This window comes from Panthera pardus, unplaced genomic scaffold (assembly GCF_024362965.1).
Source record: "Panthera pardus isolate Hobbes unplaced genomic scaffold, ASM2436296v1 HiC_scaffold_24, whole genome shotgun sequence".
NCBI classification, from domain to species: domain Eukaryota; kingdom Metazoa; phylum Chordata; class Mammalia; order Carnivora; family Felidae; genus Panthera; species Panthera pardus.
In genome coordinates, this window is record NW_026526810.1 from 106,354,849 (window position 1) to 106,370,997 (window position 16,149).

Consider the following 16,149-nt stretch of genomic DNA (forward strand, 5'->3'; position numbering starts at 1 on the left):
CTCAATGAAAAGTACTATCATTTCAGTTCTTCTAGACTTAGCCCACATCTTGGCATGAAATATGTTTTTAATGAGATCGTTTGAGTGAGACCTTTCAGATATGTTCTGTTTGATAAAATTTGTGTCTATTGCAGCTACTATTTTCTTAATCTGTAAAAAAAAAAATTCTATTTAATTATCACTTGTATTTTCACTGAATAATCTCATTTTATTTCCCAAGTGAGCTGATTGCAAGAGTTATTTTGTCCCCATTTGATTCATGTAGAAACTGATTCATCAAAAGATTATGATCTACTCAAGGTCACATAGCTAGTTAATCATAAAATCAGGCCAAGAATCGGGATGTCTTCACTTCTGGGCATATAATTATTTAAGTGAGGGATCTAGAATTGATGCCAGGGGTGCCTGGGTGGCTCAGTCAGTTAAACCTCCAACTCTTGATTTTAGGTCAGGTCATGATCTCACAGTTTCATAAGTTCAAGCCCCACATTGGGTTCATCACTTATGGTGCGGAGCCTGCTTGGGATTCTCTCTCTCTCTCCTCCCTCTCTCTGCCTGCCCCCGCCCCTTCACACACACACTCTCTCTCTCTCAAAATAAATAAATAAATGTTAAAAAAATAATAAAATAAAGAAAATGGATGCCGGTACTTCACCTGGGGCCTTAGACCCCGCTCTTTCAAGGGCCTTACTCTGGCCACAGAGATGTGACCGCTCAGATGTTCCTCCTCCTCCTAGACCACACCCTGGATCCCAGAAGTCTGGAGTTCACTGTCACATCTCCCCAAGCTCATTTGGGTCTGCCATCCCAAGGGCAGACTGTGCCTTTGCTGGAGGCACCACTAAGCCAGAGTGGCAGCCAAGGGGCAGCCATTTGGGGTGTAAGGGGATAGCCAGAGCTTGGGCTTATGGGCTGGAGTGTCCACATGAGTGTCCAAGACCCTAGTAATGCAGGATGGAGATGGGGGTGGGAAAGAAGGACTGGGAGCCAAAAGCCAGCTCTCCCATGTTGCCCAATTTCTGTGAGGATATCCACAGGGTCCCAGAATTCTGAATTCACACCTGGCTACCAGGGCCTTAGGAAAGCATATTTTTTCTCTGTAGGCAGACAGAGCATATTTTGTTTCACAGTTAGTGAGCTTGATTTATACCTTTTCAATATTTAGACATCTGATACGTGGCCTCCATTTGTACCCTTGCCCCAGGCCCTGCAAATGTGAGTAGTGGGCTTATAGTATGCCAACATATTTTGTTTGGCTAGAAATGTTGTGTTTGGGGACTTTTTTTTTTTTTTTTTTTTTTTACATCTTGAATTTGTTTCCAACATTAACATTTGGGAGATTTCATATAAGAATAGAGGTTTAAGGTTTCTCTTTTGAACAAAACACAGAAAATCATGTCATTCCAGGCCCGCCTACCTATATGGCAGAAAGGGGCCAGAGCCTGTGTAGCAACTGCCTGCTCTAGATGGGGCAGAGCTCTTGGCATTTGCTACAGTTCCCACCTACCTTCCTTCCATCAGCCTGGTGACCTCTCTGGCCCCTGGGGGCATTTGAGTTTGTCACCTCTGATTTAAGTCCTTCATTAGATATGTCTTTTCTACGGAAAGCCACCATGCTGACACATTTAATGCATTTTTGGCCTCTTCTCTCCAACTTCCCTCAGAGAGAACGGTTTTACTTTTTCATGAGCTAAGTGTAATTCCCTAAACTTCTGTATGGATAAATGCATATAATTTTGGCATCTTATTCCCTGACTTCTGAATCTTAGGGAATCGTTAAAACAACAACTAGGAATGTTAAGAGAGCAATCTCTCGGCAGGGATCCCCCTTTCAGCAAGCCCTGCGAACTGGAAACCAAACGGAATGGATTTTCTCACTTGGACCCTGGCGAGGGAGGGAGATTTCTGATAACTGACAAAGAGCTTTTGTTCAGGTTTGCGTTGGATAAATCAGCTTGCCCCATTTCGTGGCCCCTTACTTTTTCCAGGTTCGTCTTCCCTTTCTGCCCCAGAAGGGCCCCTGCCCTTCCTGTCCCGTGCACCAGGGCCACAGGCCTGGGTGCCTTCGGGTCTCCAGCACGCTGCCTCTCCTCCACCCCGCCTCTCAGTCTGGAAAACAGCTTTGCAAGTTAACCTCCAGGGGCATTCACTGGTTTTCCAGCGGGGTCCCCAGCCCCACAGGCTGCCAAAATAGGCTCTTTACACTCCATAGATGGGAGAGAAAAATCTGCTTGTTCGGTTGCAACTGTCAAGCAAAGGACGTGCTGAGCTCAGATAGAAATAGCAGCAGGGTCAGGGCAGGGCAAGGCCCCAGCATTTCATTAGCTCAGCCCGCTCAGGGTGATTAAATGCACACAGTGGCCCATGAATGGGGCCATGGAGGGCAGCCACACAGCGCAGCACAGAAAAATCATTCTTTGGCTGCTGTCAGCTGGCTGAATGGGACTTAATTATTGGGATAATGAGAACTGATTTTCATTGTTTTAATTTTGGGGAAGGGGTGAGAAAAGAAGGGACTTTTTCCCTCATCTGGGTGAAAGGATGCTAAACTATGGCCTCCACCAAGGCCCCACATCCTCCAGGCTGCTGTTGGCTAAGCCTCCCGGGTTTGCTGTTTTCTATGGATGCAGTAAGAAAGGGTGTTAGGCTTGTGTTCTGTGTCCGTGTTTCCTTTAGGCCCTGTAATCCTGGCAGGATGTGTCTTCCTAGGAGCATGTCTGTGCTGGCATCTGTCCCCAGCAGCTGTCTCAAACTAACAAGGACAGAGAGAATCCACCAGACAGATCTATCTGTTCCCAGCCCCTTCCAAGTGCTTCCAGGTCATGAGTGAATCCCATCTTTTTCCTTCTTTTGTTTTGTTTTAAATACAAGACCGAGTGAATTAAAACAATCTGCTCAGGTCAAACATAGACAAAGAATTCTGAGTTCCTAGCACTCATTTTGAAGCTCAAGATCTAGGTGCTGTGGAAATACATAAGGACACATCCCCCCTGCAAGAAAGTCAGCTGGGGAGACCCAGAACGATTAGAGAAACGCACAAGGGGGCCCTAACTGAAGGCAAAACTGGCTAACCAGAAGACGAAAGAGAGATTTGGAGTTTGCATTTTGGAGCAGTGAGGGAAGATTGATGAAGCCAATGGAAGCTTGCGAGGGCTCCAAGTTTGAGTACAATTTCAACCAGAGCAAAGAGTGGAACTGGACGGTGTGTTTGAGAGGAGGAAACAGACAGACGTTACTGGAATGAAGAATCCACGTGAGGAGTATGGCCAGATGGTGCAGAGCTGCGAAAGCCAGAGCGTGCGTTTTTTCTTCCGAAGTCCATCTTTGTCCATAAAAAGTGCTTGTTGTCACTTTCATTTTGTTTTTACTCTTATCCCTGCCCCCTGCTCCCTCCTGCCCAGCACTTTAAAGAGAAAAGACAGAAAGGCAGAGGCCCTGACCTTCTTCTTGGAGCGCAGAGAAGGAAACTCCCTTTGTTTTTTTTTTTTTTTTCAGGGCTTTTAGGTTTAGGTTTAAGACCTTTGCCGGCTCCTTCTCAAGGACTGCCCAGGCCACCTCCTCCCACAGACCCTCACCCTTCCCAATTTAGTGTAGCCTCTTCTTTTCTTGCAGACTTTGAAAGGACCTGAGTTCAGTTCTTCAAATCTGGCAACTAGGTTCTTTGTACCAAGGAATAAATGGCTAAGGGGGACTGGCTGTGATAGGTTAATGGCCTACCTGGCCCCTTTCCCAGGAGAAATGCCATAGTCCTTCCCAGAAGCCACATCCTATATGCACAGCCTTGATAGAACATATCTTCCCGTCAGAATCAATTAATCATGCCTGTCAACACTGGGAATGGCCTCTCTGGCTGAAACAGTGGCTACGACCCTCATGCTTGAAGAATCCTTTGCCTTGGAAACCCATGTAGGTCAGAGGGGAAAGTGGAGTCCGGGTGGCATGCAGTATTTGTAGGGTATGTTTTCGCATCTCTGGAACCTATTCTTGTGCTTTTATGTCATCCAACTAACTTTGCTCATCACAAAGCTATATTGTCAGCGCAAACCTTTGCGGCCTTGCGTGGACCTAACACCATTCATTTCAGAAAGAGCTGGAAGGGTGGAATTTGTAATAAAAGCTCTTAGTATTTATACATTTTGTCTGAGATCTTCAGGCACTTAAAAATGATTTGAAGTGGCTACTCTCCAACATGTCTTTTCTTTTCCAATCTTTTTTCCTCTTGGCAGCCTGTAGCATCTTTCTCGAAAACATACCAAATCCTGACTCTTCCTTTACTGAGACCTCCATTGGTTCTCTATTGTCTACAGAAATAGTCCCCACACTTTTTTGATTGAACCCTCTAAAATTAAATGAATCTTGAATATGTACACCCACTGTATATTTATTTTTACATTATACACATGTATTTCTTTACTAATATATCATGTATTATAAAACATACACACAATTAAATTTTAGAAGGCCGAAATAAAGTTGAAATAAGCAATAGCCTAAAATATCTTGCTAATCATGATGGCTTCATTGTACTGTCATTAGCCAGTACCACAAAACGTGATCAATGTGTCAGGCAAAGTTCATCATAAGTGATAGAGGATGTAAATCCATACGTCTGATAGTTCTCTTGGAATTTTCTAATTGAGGTTGGCTCTCTTTCTTGTTGCATCTGAACATTTGGTCATTCTTTTCAGCTAGAATATGACTGAAGACAGCTCGTTCAAAGGGAAGTATAAATGCTACTCTTATTATTTACCTATGCTTATACTATCTTTGATCTGTTGTTTCTTTGCAGGAATATTTTTAGTCCCCTTGTCCATTTTGTATATATTAGGTTGAACTAGATAATATCCATAATTCATAACATATAAACTGTAGTGGCTTATATTTTGTTAAAAGCCTGGAGAAGAATGAGGACTGAGGACACCACTGTTGAGCTCTCTGTACTGTGCAATGCCTAATCTTACCATAGGATGCTTTATCTCATGAACCATCCGTGACCAGTAGCCATAGCCATGGATGGAATGTCAACGTATATATTAAATGTTATAAAGCCGAATTTCTTATTTCTTAGATAAAAATAAAGTTAAAATTCTGATAATTTCTGCCTGAATCCTAATGGATTGTCTTGTGTAACTCTGGGGTGTGCATCCCATTTGGAAACCAAAGGTCTACAGGATTAATTTCAAACACAATAGCATTGATGGAAAGGGCCTTTCTCTGTCTAACCTCAGTCCATCTTCCCAGCCTCATCTCCCATTGTTCTCTGTCATGTACTATTGAGACTTTCCTTGCTTCTTAAACAGGAAATATACTTTCATAACTCCATTCCTTTGTACTTATTTTTATAGCCAACCAAATGCCTTTCTCCTGTTCTCTGCTTGGCTAAATCCTCCTCAACTTTGAGGACCCAAGTTAAATCTTTAAAAGACCTGATACCCTTAGACCAGAGGTCAGCAAATTTTTTCTATAAAAGGCCAGATAGAAAATATTTTAAGTTTTGCAGGCCATACTGTTTCTGTCACAGCTACTCAACTTTGCTATTGTAGTACAAAAGTAGCCATAGACAATACGTATGGAAACGAATGTGGCTGTGTTCCAACAAAACTGTCTTTATAAAAATAGGTGGTGGACTGCATTTGGCCCTAGAGCTGTAGTTTACCAACCCCTGCCCTCAAAAGCTTGTCCTACTTGTAGCTTTTTTCCTCATGATTGTCTGTTTTAAAAGCACATCTTCCTCAAAGGACTAAATCCCTTGCAAGTCAAAGACTTATTCCTATTCCCTAGAAGCTAGAAGTCTGAGACCTAGAAACCACCAGTAAAGGCATATTATTGATTATCAAGAATTATCATGATATTCTTGGTGGAAAAATGGAGAAAAATTGTTCCATTGGATACAAGATTGAATGGCTTACTTCTATGTCTTATCTTAAGTAAAAGATTATATAAAAATCCTAATTAATGAGATTAAAGGATTTGGCTTGCGTTAAAACTAGGCTTTCTATCAGGGCAATCAGTGTCCTGCTCACCTGACCACCCACGTTCATGTTCTTATCACATTGTTTTTGCCCACAGCTTCAATAGAATCTGGAGAATCACTATATTTTCAACCACACAGCCACTGGTAAGGCCAAAACCTCCGTGTATTTGTATGTTGTTTTATGGTTTACAAAACAAGTGTATAATTCCCATTTTGTAGATGAGGAAACTGGGGCATGTTAAATAACTTACCCAAAGAATGATATAGCTGGGACTTTGACCCTGGTGTTCTGATTCCAACCTAGACTCTTTCATTATACCAGGCAGCTCCTTAAGTAGTTACAACAAAATAGCACAGTGCAAAATTAGTTCAAAGAAGAAACTGATCCCATCTGAAATCCCAAAGAGAACTTGGGACATTGTATGTGAGAATTTCAATGGTAGTTTGTAGAGTTGGCCCAATAGAAATATAGACGTCTTGCCAACTTTGCACAAGATACATAAATCTCACAATCAATTTAACTACCTTCATTTATCTTGGAAACACAAAAATTCAGACTATAACTTGGCTTGAATGAAGAGATTCACACCAAGCCTGCAATTCTGCTGCTCTTGTAAAGTGTTTCATGAACCCCAGTGTGAAGACCTTACTATTTTGTTTGACTGTGAAGGTAGTCTGTACATACTGGCCACTAGTGGAAGGTTAATACTGACTCAGAAGCAAGAGGACCACTGACTGAATCACCACCACTTACTATAGTCCTCTGCTCTGTATTCCTTGGAAACTTCTTGCCTCAGTTTGGGCTTGACCCAACCCACTTAGAGGGAGAGAGAGCAATTTTACAGCCCTGCATGGAATGACTCCAAGCCAATCGTATCTATTTCCAAATGATCTGACGCAGCAAGTGGATCATATTTCCTTTGGAGGCTTGGCTGAGGACAGTTGGGTTGGTGACATTGAGCCAGAGTGAATAAAATAAGGCTGTGAAGAAAAATCTGAAATGGTCTCTAAGGAGATAGGACTAATGAAATGCTCAGGTCAGGAGTGAGGTACTTTCTGGAGAGATTGACAAAAAAAAAAAAAAAAAAGAAAGGAGGACAAGGTGACCATGTGTGAAATTCAAACGAATCAACGGTGATTTGAGAAAGCCAGGCAGATTGGCACATGCCCAATACCTTTCTGAGAGCAGGCACTAAGCCTAAAATAATTCACAAAATCTACCTCTCATTTTTATTCTTACCTTTATTTAGATTTTTTTATTGAAAATTTTTATGGTTGGTTCCCTGTCCACTTTCTCCCTATCCTGCCAAATGTATTTGCCAAAGACCAACAGACCCCTATGTTCAATTATTCTGGCCTTAGGGGATAATGTTTAAGGAGTTCCAAGAACAGGATGTGGGAACAGCAGAGAAGTTAGGTTTCATTTAAGGTCCTTGGAAAAAAGCAAGTACCCTACGTTGCTAAGATAGAAATGGAGCTAGTTCTTAACAGATCCTGTGAAAGGATAAGCTGAGCCCTAGAACTAACTCTCAATCAGGGGAGTTTCTGTTCTCATGGATACAGGCAGATCTTCTGAGTGCCATGGGCATGCATTTGCTTCATTGTTCCCTGCTTTGATTGTGCAAAAATATTTTCAAAGCAAAGTCATAGTGACAAAGTTGGGCTCTTTGAGGCTGTTCCTTGAGCAAGAGGAAGAGTGTACCTTTGGCTGTCCACTTGGCAATGATATCTTCATACTACTTCTTTCCACCCAACTATTTTGGCCACTGGAGTTGTTTTAGCAGAAAACAGTCTAAAAAGGACACCAATCACTTCCCTTTTCTTCATGTTCTTCATATCAACTCACCTGGCATGTTTCAGGCATCTGCTGTGCGCCAGGCCTTTTTTTCAGAATGGAGCAAGATTGTCCTTGCCCTCTTGCCTTAACAGTCTACCTGGAGAGACCATCAAGTAGTCGAGGTACCTGGGGCAGAAATAGTCTGAGAAACACGATGGAGACTCAGGGGAAGGAGCCCTTGTAAAGCAGCTTCACCAAAGAGCGGACGTGAGAAAGGGGAGAGGGCATGACTATAAAGGGAACTCTGTCCATCACTCATTCTTCCACACATTGATTCCCCATTTATTACCTGCTTATTATCTGCCAGGAACAAGGGGCTGGGAATTCAAAGATGAATAGGACACGAGGCATGGGTTAGAGGGGAGGGGGGATAAAAGTGGAGCTGAAAAACAGATTGGGCCAGATTGGCAAGGGCCTTGCGTGCCACGCTGAGTCTGAACCTTGTTCTGTACACAATGAGGAGCCTTTGAAGGTCTTTGTGTGGGTGGTGGCACAGATTTCCACCCCACCCCATTATTTCCAACCTCAGGCCCTGATTTGTTTGTCTCATAGCACTTACTACAATTTAGAAGTATTTTATTCACTTGTCTGGTTTCTGCTTGTTTCCTGTCTGGCTCCCCAACTGGGACGTGTGTCCCATGAGGACAGAGATCCTACTGGTCATACTTACCGTTGTCTGCCCGGTCCTGGGCACAATTTACCAAATATCAGAAATATTTACCAAATCAGATCTGTATTCAGAGGATTGTCTCCTATTTGTAGAGTGGAGGGCATCTGAGGCTGGGTGATCCTGTAAGGATTGTAGTGACAAAGAGATGCTGGGAACCTAATCTGAGGCACTGATGGCATAGATGGAAGGGGGAAAGATTTAAAGGACTCATCAGAGTTAACACTGACAGACCTGGATGAGGGAGAGGGAAGGGTCAGAGGGGCCTCTAAGATTTCCATTGGGATGTCTGAGTGGCTGGTGATACCATTGAGAGAGAAAGGAGAGGGGAGGAACCCGAGGAGGGGCTTGTCATGGGAAGCAGGAGGGCGTAGATAATGAGATCAGTTTTGGACATGTGCGATTTGAGACAACTGTAGAATGTCCAACTGGAGATGTTCAGCAGTCAGAAATATATGTGAGCAATTCAGGAGATGGCTGGGGCTGAGGTCACAGGTTTTTGGTAATAAATGAAGCCAGCAGAGAGTAAGGTCGCTCAAGGAGAACAGAGTTCGAAGAGACAACAGAAGTCCAAACCTGGAGGAAACACAATTTAATGGGAGAATACGAAAAAGAAGCCATGGGAAAGACAGAAGGGGAGGTCCAAGAAGTAGGAGGAGAAGAGAGGGGGACTTCTGGCCACTGTTGAGAAAGACCAGCCCCATCTAGGTCAGAGCAATGAAAATGGGAGCTGCCATCCTGGGTGACTAATATTGCCCCTTCCTTACCATGTCAGTGGTAAAGGGAAGCTCTTAGAAATTCTGGGTCACTGAGAACAGAAACACATCTGTGCAGTTTACCAGGATTTTCACCATCTAAGAGACCCTGGGGGTGGGGCCAGATTTAGTCATGTGCTGAGTGGTGTGCCTATTTGAGAATGTTCTCAGCTTGGAAACATTTTTTGAGTGGGCAACCACAACTCAAACACTGGCAAACCCTTCCTCCTATCACCTCCTACCAAAAATGGCTCATAAGGACTAGGCAGTTGCTTAACAAATGGCCCCCACTGTGGGTCTGGGTTCAGGTTCCAGCAGGGTTATTGCAAATGGCAGCTGGTTCCAGATTTCTCAAGGAAGAGGCTTTCCTCTGGGAGCTGGTTCACATGTTAGTGCTGATCTTAACCTTCCCTCAATCCTAACCTCTTTTTCTTAGCATTCCCTGACACATCCAAAACTGTTTCTACAGACACCTCATTTTCCCTTCTTTCATGCCACCTATGTACTACTACCTTCTACTTCCTGCCCTCTAGCACAAACCAGTGATTTCCACACTGATTTTAGGCTCTGAAAATGTTGCAGAAATGAAATGAGAATGTAAAGAGAAGCCCAGGACACAAAACAGACCAAAGAGGATATGCTCTAGCTAAAGGGAAGAATGTAGGGGTCTAGCAATCCTGTCACTCAGAGTCCCAGCATTCCAGGGGATCTGCGGTGAGTCTCTGATGCAGGAGAATCCACACTGATCTGAAAGTCTGTGGGGCCTTAGCCCCATGTCTTCCCAGGTCTCTGTTGTATTTGGGTCTGGAGAGAGCGTCTGCAGGTCATGAGTCACTCTCTTTTCCTGGGCATTTTCCCTTCCAGGGAAAGAACAGGGCAGGCTGGTGCAGAGTGTTGGAACACCACTACACAGAACATGCTCCCACCATTCCCACCTTGGTCTCTACCAGAGCTGCATGGCCCAGGTTCTTGGGCCTTCTCTATGAATGGAGTCATTTAATCTATTAATCTGTGGTCAACCCACAGATTCCCTGGAAAAGGCTGCTTGGGAAGAGGACTCACAGACATGGCTGTCCCACTGTAAGCAAGACCCCAGCGATCCTGTCTTTGAGAGGCAGAAGGAGGAAAAGGAGATTTGTAAAGTCAGCATCATGTCCTCAAATTCTCTCTCTCTATCTCTCTCTTTGTCAATTGCTCTATCTCCCACCTTCTTTTGGGTTTGGTGCTGGGTGAATCCTGTCAGTCCCCCAGCCAGGGACCGCCTGTTCTCCCCTCTGGGGCACGCACCCTGCTGCCCAACCCAGCCCAGCCCAGCCCTGCTGCATACTTCCACTCAGATCGTGCGTCAAAGCTATTCATCTTGTTTAGTGCTCGGCTTGGCTGCAGATGCTGTAAATATGGTAATTTTAGACTCCCTGATTGGAAAGCGTTGTGGGTCAGGGAGGAGAGCAATTTGGTTTACTCTTGGAGAGCTGGTTCCAAGCTGGCTCTGCCACTCTCTGTGCACCCCTCTTCACCAAGCTGTGGCCCCATCAGGGCTCCCCCTCTCTTTGTGTTCAGTCCCGATTTCTCTGAGCCTAGAGAGGAGTAGGATAGATCGGATGTATCTGGGCCCTTGGCCTGGAGAATTGCGGGTTAGCACTGAGAGCATGGAGGCTGAGGGGCCAGAGTGAGGCCAGTGACTCATGGGGTGGGGGTCCCGACCCTGGCAAGACAATGCCGAGGGTGGGCTGCCTGGAGATTAGACCCCCACCCAGGGCCGTGTGTTCGGGGGCACACTGAGGATGAAGTGGGGGCTGCCAGAGGCCCCTGACCCCTCCTGAGCTCTCTCCCTTTTCCGTTCTTTCCCTCCTGACCTCCCCCTGTGGGGGGCTGTCACTCCCAAGGGCCTTAGGCAGCAGCTCCCAGGGTTGTCAGCTAATCCCTCCTCCCATCCCTTCGGGGGCTTAAAGGCATAATTTGCATTTGATTACAGGACCCCTGAACTGGGTTGGAGATTCAAATCCCTAGGGCGAGACTTGAGGCTAACAATTTCCAGCACCTCGAATCAGTGGGAGCTGAGAGTCTTGAGCCCAGGGCCATGTCAGGTTCTGCAAAAGCCACTAGATATGCTTCCAGCTGTCTGTTCACCCTCCTCAGCAGGACAATCCTAATTCCAAGGCTCTGAGTTGGACTTGGAAAGGTCTTGGTTTTTGTGTCTGTCTATAAGTCATAGAATGTTTGAACCCAGGAGCCTGCTCAGATTTCCTTGAGTCTAACCTGATGAGAAGTGATTTGTGCCAAATCACAGGGCCAGGTAACCACAGGATTGTTAGCTCACATCTGGTGCTTAGGCCAGGCGCTGGATATACTTGTAGAGAAGGCTCTAGAAGAAAGAAAAAAAAGTCTGCTAGGTATTTCTTTGTTACTGATTCCTGGGGGGACACCACGGCACAATCCTAGTGCTATCGCATGATGTTCGGTCACCTCCAGCGACAGGAAACTTGCCTCTATAAGTCAGTCTATGAAAACACTGGTCCGCTCTGTTGTGTCATAGTTCTTTACTGCTGCAAACTGTTTGTGCTAAAAATGCCTTGTAGCCAAACTGCACCGTTTTGGACTGATTTTGGTTATGGTTTAAAGAAGCTCAGGCATCAAGCATCCCCAACAAAATGATCTTACTGCTCTCCATCCTATAGAATAAATCAGAATCACAGCTAAAATAGTCTTCTCTAGAGAGGTATGGCTTGGTCTACTTTGAAAAAAAGATGGGGCTTGTGTTTAAACACCATTTTGCCTGTTGAAATGCAAATGGTTGGAGTACTTGGAAACCGTTTGTTTTTTAGTGGATTCACAAGTCCCCCCTGAAAAAAAAAGAAAAAAAAAAACAACTGTTCTACAGAATTTACTAAGCACACTCTTCCTTCACATGCAGCATGGGATTTTATATCAGCCATCCCTGGTGGGTCAGAAGTCTGAAAGCTTTGCTGTACCAAATCCATCAACCCCAGCAGTGATCTGTTTTCTAGAGAGGCAAGGGTGGGAGGGTGGGGGTTGGTACAGGCTTTCTGGGGAGATTTGAAAATAACAACACATTGGTGAGGGAAGGAGTTGCTTCCAAAATTTTCAAAAATAGTTAAGGAGGAAGTATTTATAACCATGAGGACTGGCCAGTAGAGAACACTGACAAGCTGGTGGAGGGTGAGGAAAGAGAGGCAGGAGAGCATGGAGGTGGCTCAAGACAGGAGTTTAAAATTGTCTTTATAAAATTCCCGTTATCTCCCAGGCAATCATTTTTGACAGCATCCCCCACCACCCGCCAGACCTGGTAAAGAAACCTTCACAGGGCTCCCCACCCATCCCCTGGGTTCACGCGTGGCCTCGGCACAAGTCTGCTATCTCACCTCCACTTCCGTGCTATCCTGTGCTCCACCCCAGATTACTGGTCCCAGATTACTGGTCCTGCCTGTCACTTCTCTGCTTCTGCTCCCCTGCCAACAAATTAAATACTCTGCCAGGCTCTGGCCCGGTAGTCAGCATCCCCATGCCCTGGCTCCGGGGGACCTTCCCAGGCACATGCCTTATCCCTCATACGTATGAGGCCAAAGGAGCACACTTACCACCTGGCAGAGTGCTTAAAGAGTACCTGGCATGTGGTGAGCACTCAGTTCTTACTATGATTTTATAATCTGTCTTTTGCTTAGGCCACTTCTCCCCTCCCTCTCATTCTGGCTGGACTCCAACGCCCCCAGCTGCCGCCACCTTCATAAGACGTACCTGCCTCTGGTCTCCTGTAACAGTCTGATGTGAGCCACATTCATATACCTGATGCGCTTAACAATATTTATGTCCCAGGTTTATCTCTTTTTCCAGAAGGAAAACACGTCCAGGTCAAGGGCTTTCTCTCACACTTATTTATAAGCCCTCAGCACCTAGCACAGTGTAGTGTACACAGTAAGTTCTTATACTAGACTGTGATGGCCTTAACAATGATAATGGCTCTACTTTATTAAGCGTATGTGCAGGTTACTGGGGACTTCTCCCACCTGGATTCATCTTCATAACAAACCAGTGAGTGTTCCCATTAGTTCCATTTCATGGAGGACAGTAAGGTTCAGAGGATGTTCACTTGCCTGAAATCATCGTCTATGTAGTGAATGACAGAGCTGTGATTTGAACCTAGGTTGGTCCATTCTAGAACTTGAACTTGAACTTCTACAGGCTCCCTTATACTCTCACGAAGACAGGGACTGTGTCTTTCCCTAAGACAAGGTTGCAAATTGGCAACCAGAGGACCAAATCTGGCCCACAGATGTGTTTTGTTTGGCCCATACAGTGTTTTTTAAAAATCGGGAGATTTTACATCATCATCTACATTTCTGGCTCCACTGGAAAACCTGGGAGATCTGGTCACCCTGAATACTAGCATGACAAGGCTGAGAATCAGCCGTGCCCTCCTTTCTCTCTGGCCCTTCCAGGCATTGCCTGCCTCAACTTTTCAGTTCAGTGTTTCTCCCCCAGGGTGGTGGCATGAGACGAAGGTCCATTCTTGGTTACGTACGACTGTCCCAGATAGTGTAGAATGTTTAGCAATCCTGGCCCTCACCCACTAAATCAGTAGCACTTTCCTCCAATCATCTGGATGATCCTAATCACCCCCAAATGTTTCCAAAGCCCCTGGTGTAAGGCACTTGCAGATCATCCCTTGTATCACCAGTGACGGCACACAGTAGGGCCTCAGGTAAATAGATTAAACAGACTTACAATGAAATATCCACACTGACTCCTTCCCCATATCAAAGGTTCCCATGAAAACAGAGGCAGAAAAACGGAGTAACCATAGCATTTAAAAAATAAATTATCTGAAGATAATTTAACACATTCCTCTAAACACCTGTCCAACAATGGGGAAAAAAATTAGTAATAACACATTTCCATTGAGGCATTTCCATTCTGCATGCCTCAGCTCCCGCTGTAATGTTAATTGGTTATGGTTTTCTTCTAGGCCTTACATGTAACGAGAGTTACTGTACAGCTGTCAACCAGACCCCACCCGGGAAAGGCTCCATTTAAAGGGAAAAGAACTGAATCACCCACAGCTTTTACAGAGAGGTGTTAATAATATTTTTGCTTTCCGTTCTAATTATAAAAATACTACGTGCTTACAGTAGACATTTCAGAATATAGCAAAATACTAGAAGTAAAAATCACTCATAATTTCATTGCCTGAAGATAATCATTGTTTATATTTTTGTATATTTCCCTCCAGTCTTTTTTTTTCCATATGCGCGTGTAATTTGTGTTTATTGTTGCCAGTTTTATTTGGCTTTTAGCAAAATTGAGACATACCATTTACAGTTTTCCTTGCCATCTCATGGCTGTACCCATTATCAGTTTAATCAATCCCCATTTGTTGGACATAGAGTTGCTTCTCAGTTTTTATAGTAAATAATATAGCAATCAGCTTCCTTGTTCCTAAGTTCTGATTATTTCTATAGAAACTGTGATAGAGCCATCAGCACAAGAAGAAATCATCCCCTCTACAGGAAGATGGTGTTGGCTCTGGATCTAGAGAAGATGGGTGGAGTAAAGGGGAGACTGAGGTCTGGTAAGGAATGCCCAGGCAGGGAGGAGCCCATGTTATTGAACTTGAACCTCATCCTGCAGCTGCAGGCCGGCCATCTGCCCAGAGTGAGGGGAGGGGCCGTGGGGTTGGGGACTAGGATTCTAAGCTCTCACCGCAGGAAGCAAACAAGGGCTTAACCGAAGGATGAAAATGGTTTGGCAACACTGAGAGCCCAGTCGCGGTCACACCGTGGGATTTAGTGATAGAGACCATAGGCACAGACACCCAAGTCTCCACAGAGCTAGGAGACCGAAGCCAAAGCGGTGAGGGGGTAAGGGTGGGGATCGTAGGATTAACTCAGGTTTGGGAAATGGTCTAACAGATCCAGCCAAAGTTCAGAGGGGATGGTGAGAGCCTCAAGAAATCTTTTCCCACCCCCAAATGGAAAGATTACTGTAATACCTAAGTAAAAATAGTTTTGCAACCCAGGAAATAGAACTAAGAAGTTATCTTTGCCTATGAAAATGGCTTTACAGACCCAACCTCAGTTGGGCATAGACCCTGAGTTGCTGTTATGGTATAAAAATAACAACAACAAACAATTGCTACAGCATGTCACAGTTTACAAAATGCTTTATACAATATATTAACCCAATCTCTTGGAGTGGGTGTTATTAAATGTTATCCCCTATTTTGCAGAAATGAAAATTGAAACTCAAATAGTGTGATTTGTCTAAGTGCAAACAGCAGCGGTATTGGGCTCCAGATGAGGATGAAGGGCAGAGTTGTGATAATTAATATACTCTCTTGTGACCTACTCTTCTGTTTTTGCAAAATGACTTTTGTTAGGAAACAAATATATCCCGTGCCTGTGACCTTGACCTCCTCAGCAAGATGAATTAACCTGGTGAGCCACCAAGAAGAGCCAGTTCTCTCCACGTTTAGAGAGTGGGCTTAGTGTTTTACCTAGCAGACTGATCTTGCTGTGCCTGGAACAGACCATGCACATTCCTGCCGCAGGACCATTCCCTGTCAGGTGGTTCCTACACCTGGAATGTTCCCCTCCAGATGTGGACACGCTCTTTCCCTACCCTCTTCAAATCTATGCTTAAATGTCACTTTCTCCGTGGTGCCTTCCCTGACCACCTTATTTTTAAATTGCAACCCTCCCACCACCCTACCCATCGCTGGCATTTCCTGTCTTCCTTCCCTGCTTTATTTTTCTCCATAGCATCAATCACCTTCTAGTATACTATGCATTCTTTTCATTTTCTCCTTTCTCTACCAGCATGTGTGATAAGGACAGGATTTTTGTCTGTTTCATTCCCTGCTTTTTCCCCATGCCTAGAACATGTCTGGAACATAGTAGGT

General features: G+C 44.6%; 1 protein-coding gene across 6 annotated transcripts in view; it reads left to right on the forward strand.

Moving 5' to 3' along the window:
- RAD51B (RAD51 paralog B) overlaps positions 1-14,675 on the forward strand; it is a 640,680-nt gene extending 626,005 nt beyond the window's left edge. For 5 of the 6 annotated variants that reach the window (XM_019451449.2, XM_019451443.2, XM_019451447.2 and 2 more), the window contains one exon: positions 14,218-14,675. In XM_019451449.2, the coding sequence (XP_019306994.1) occupies positions 14,218-14,285 (68 nt within the window). In that variant the 3' untranslated portion in view covers positions 14,286-14,675. Of the gene's footprint in view, positions 1-6,069; positions 7,383-14,217 lie in introns of those variants that run through there. The other variant, XM_053889527.1, reaches the window with a different exon arrangement.
- Positions 14,676-16,149: the final 1,474 nt, after the last annotated feature.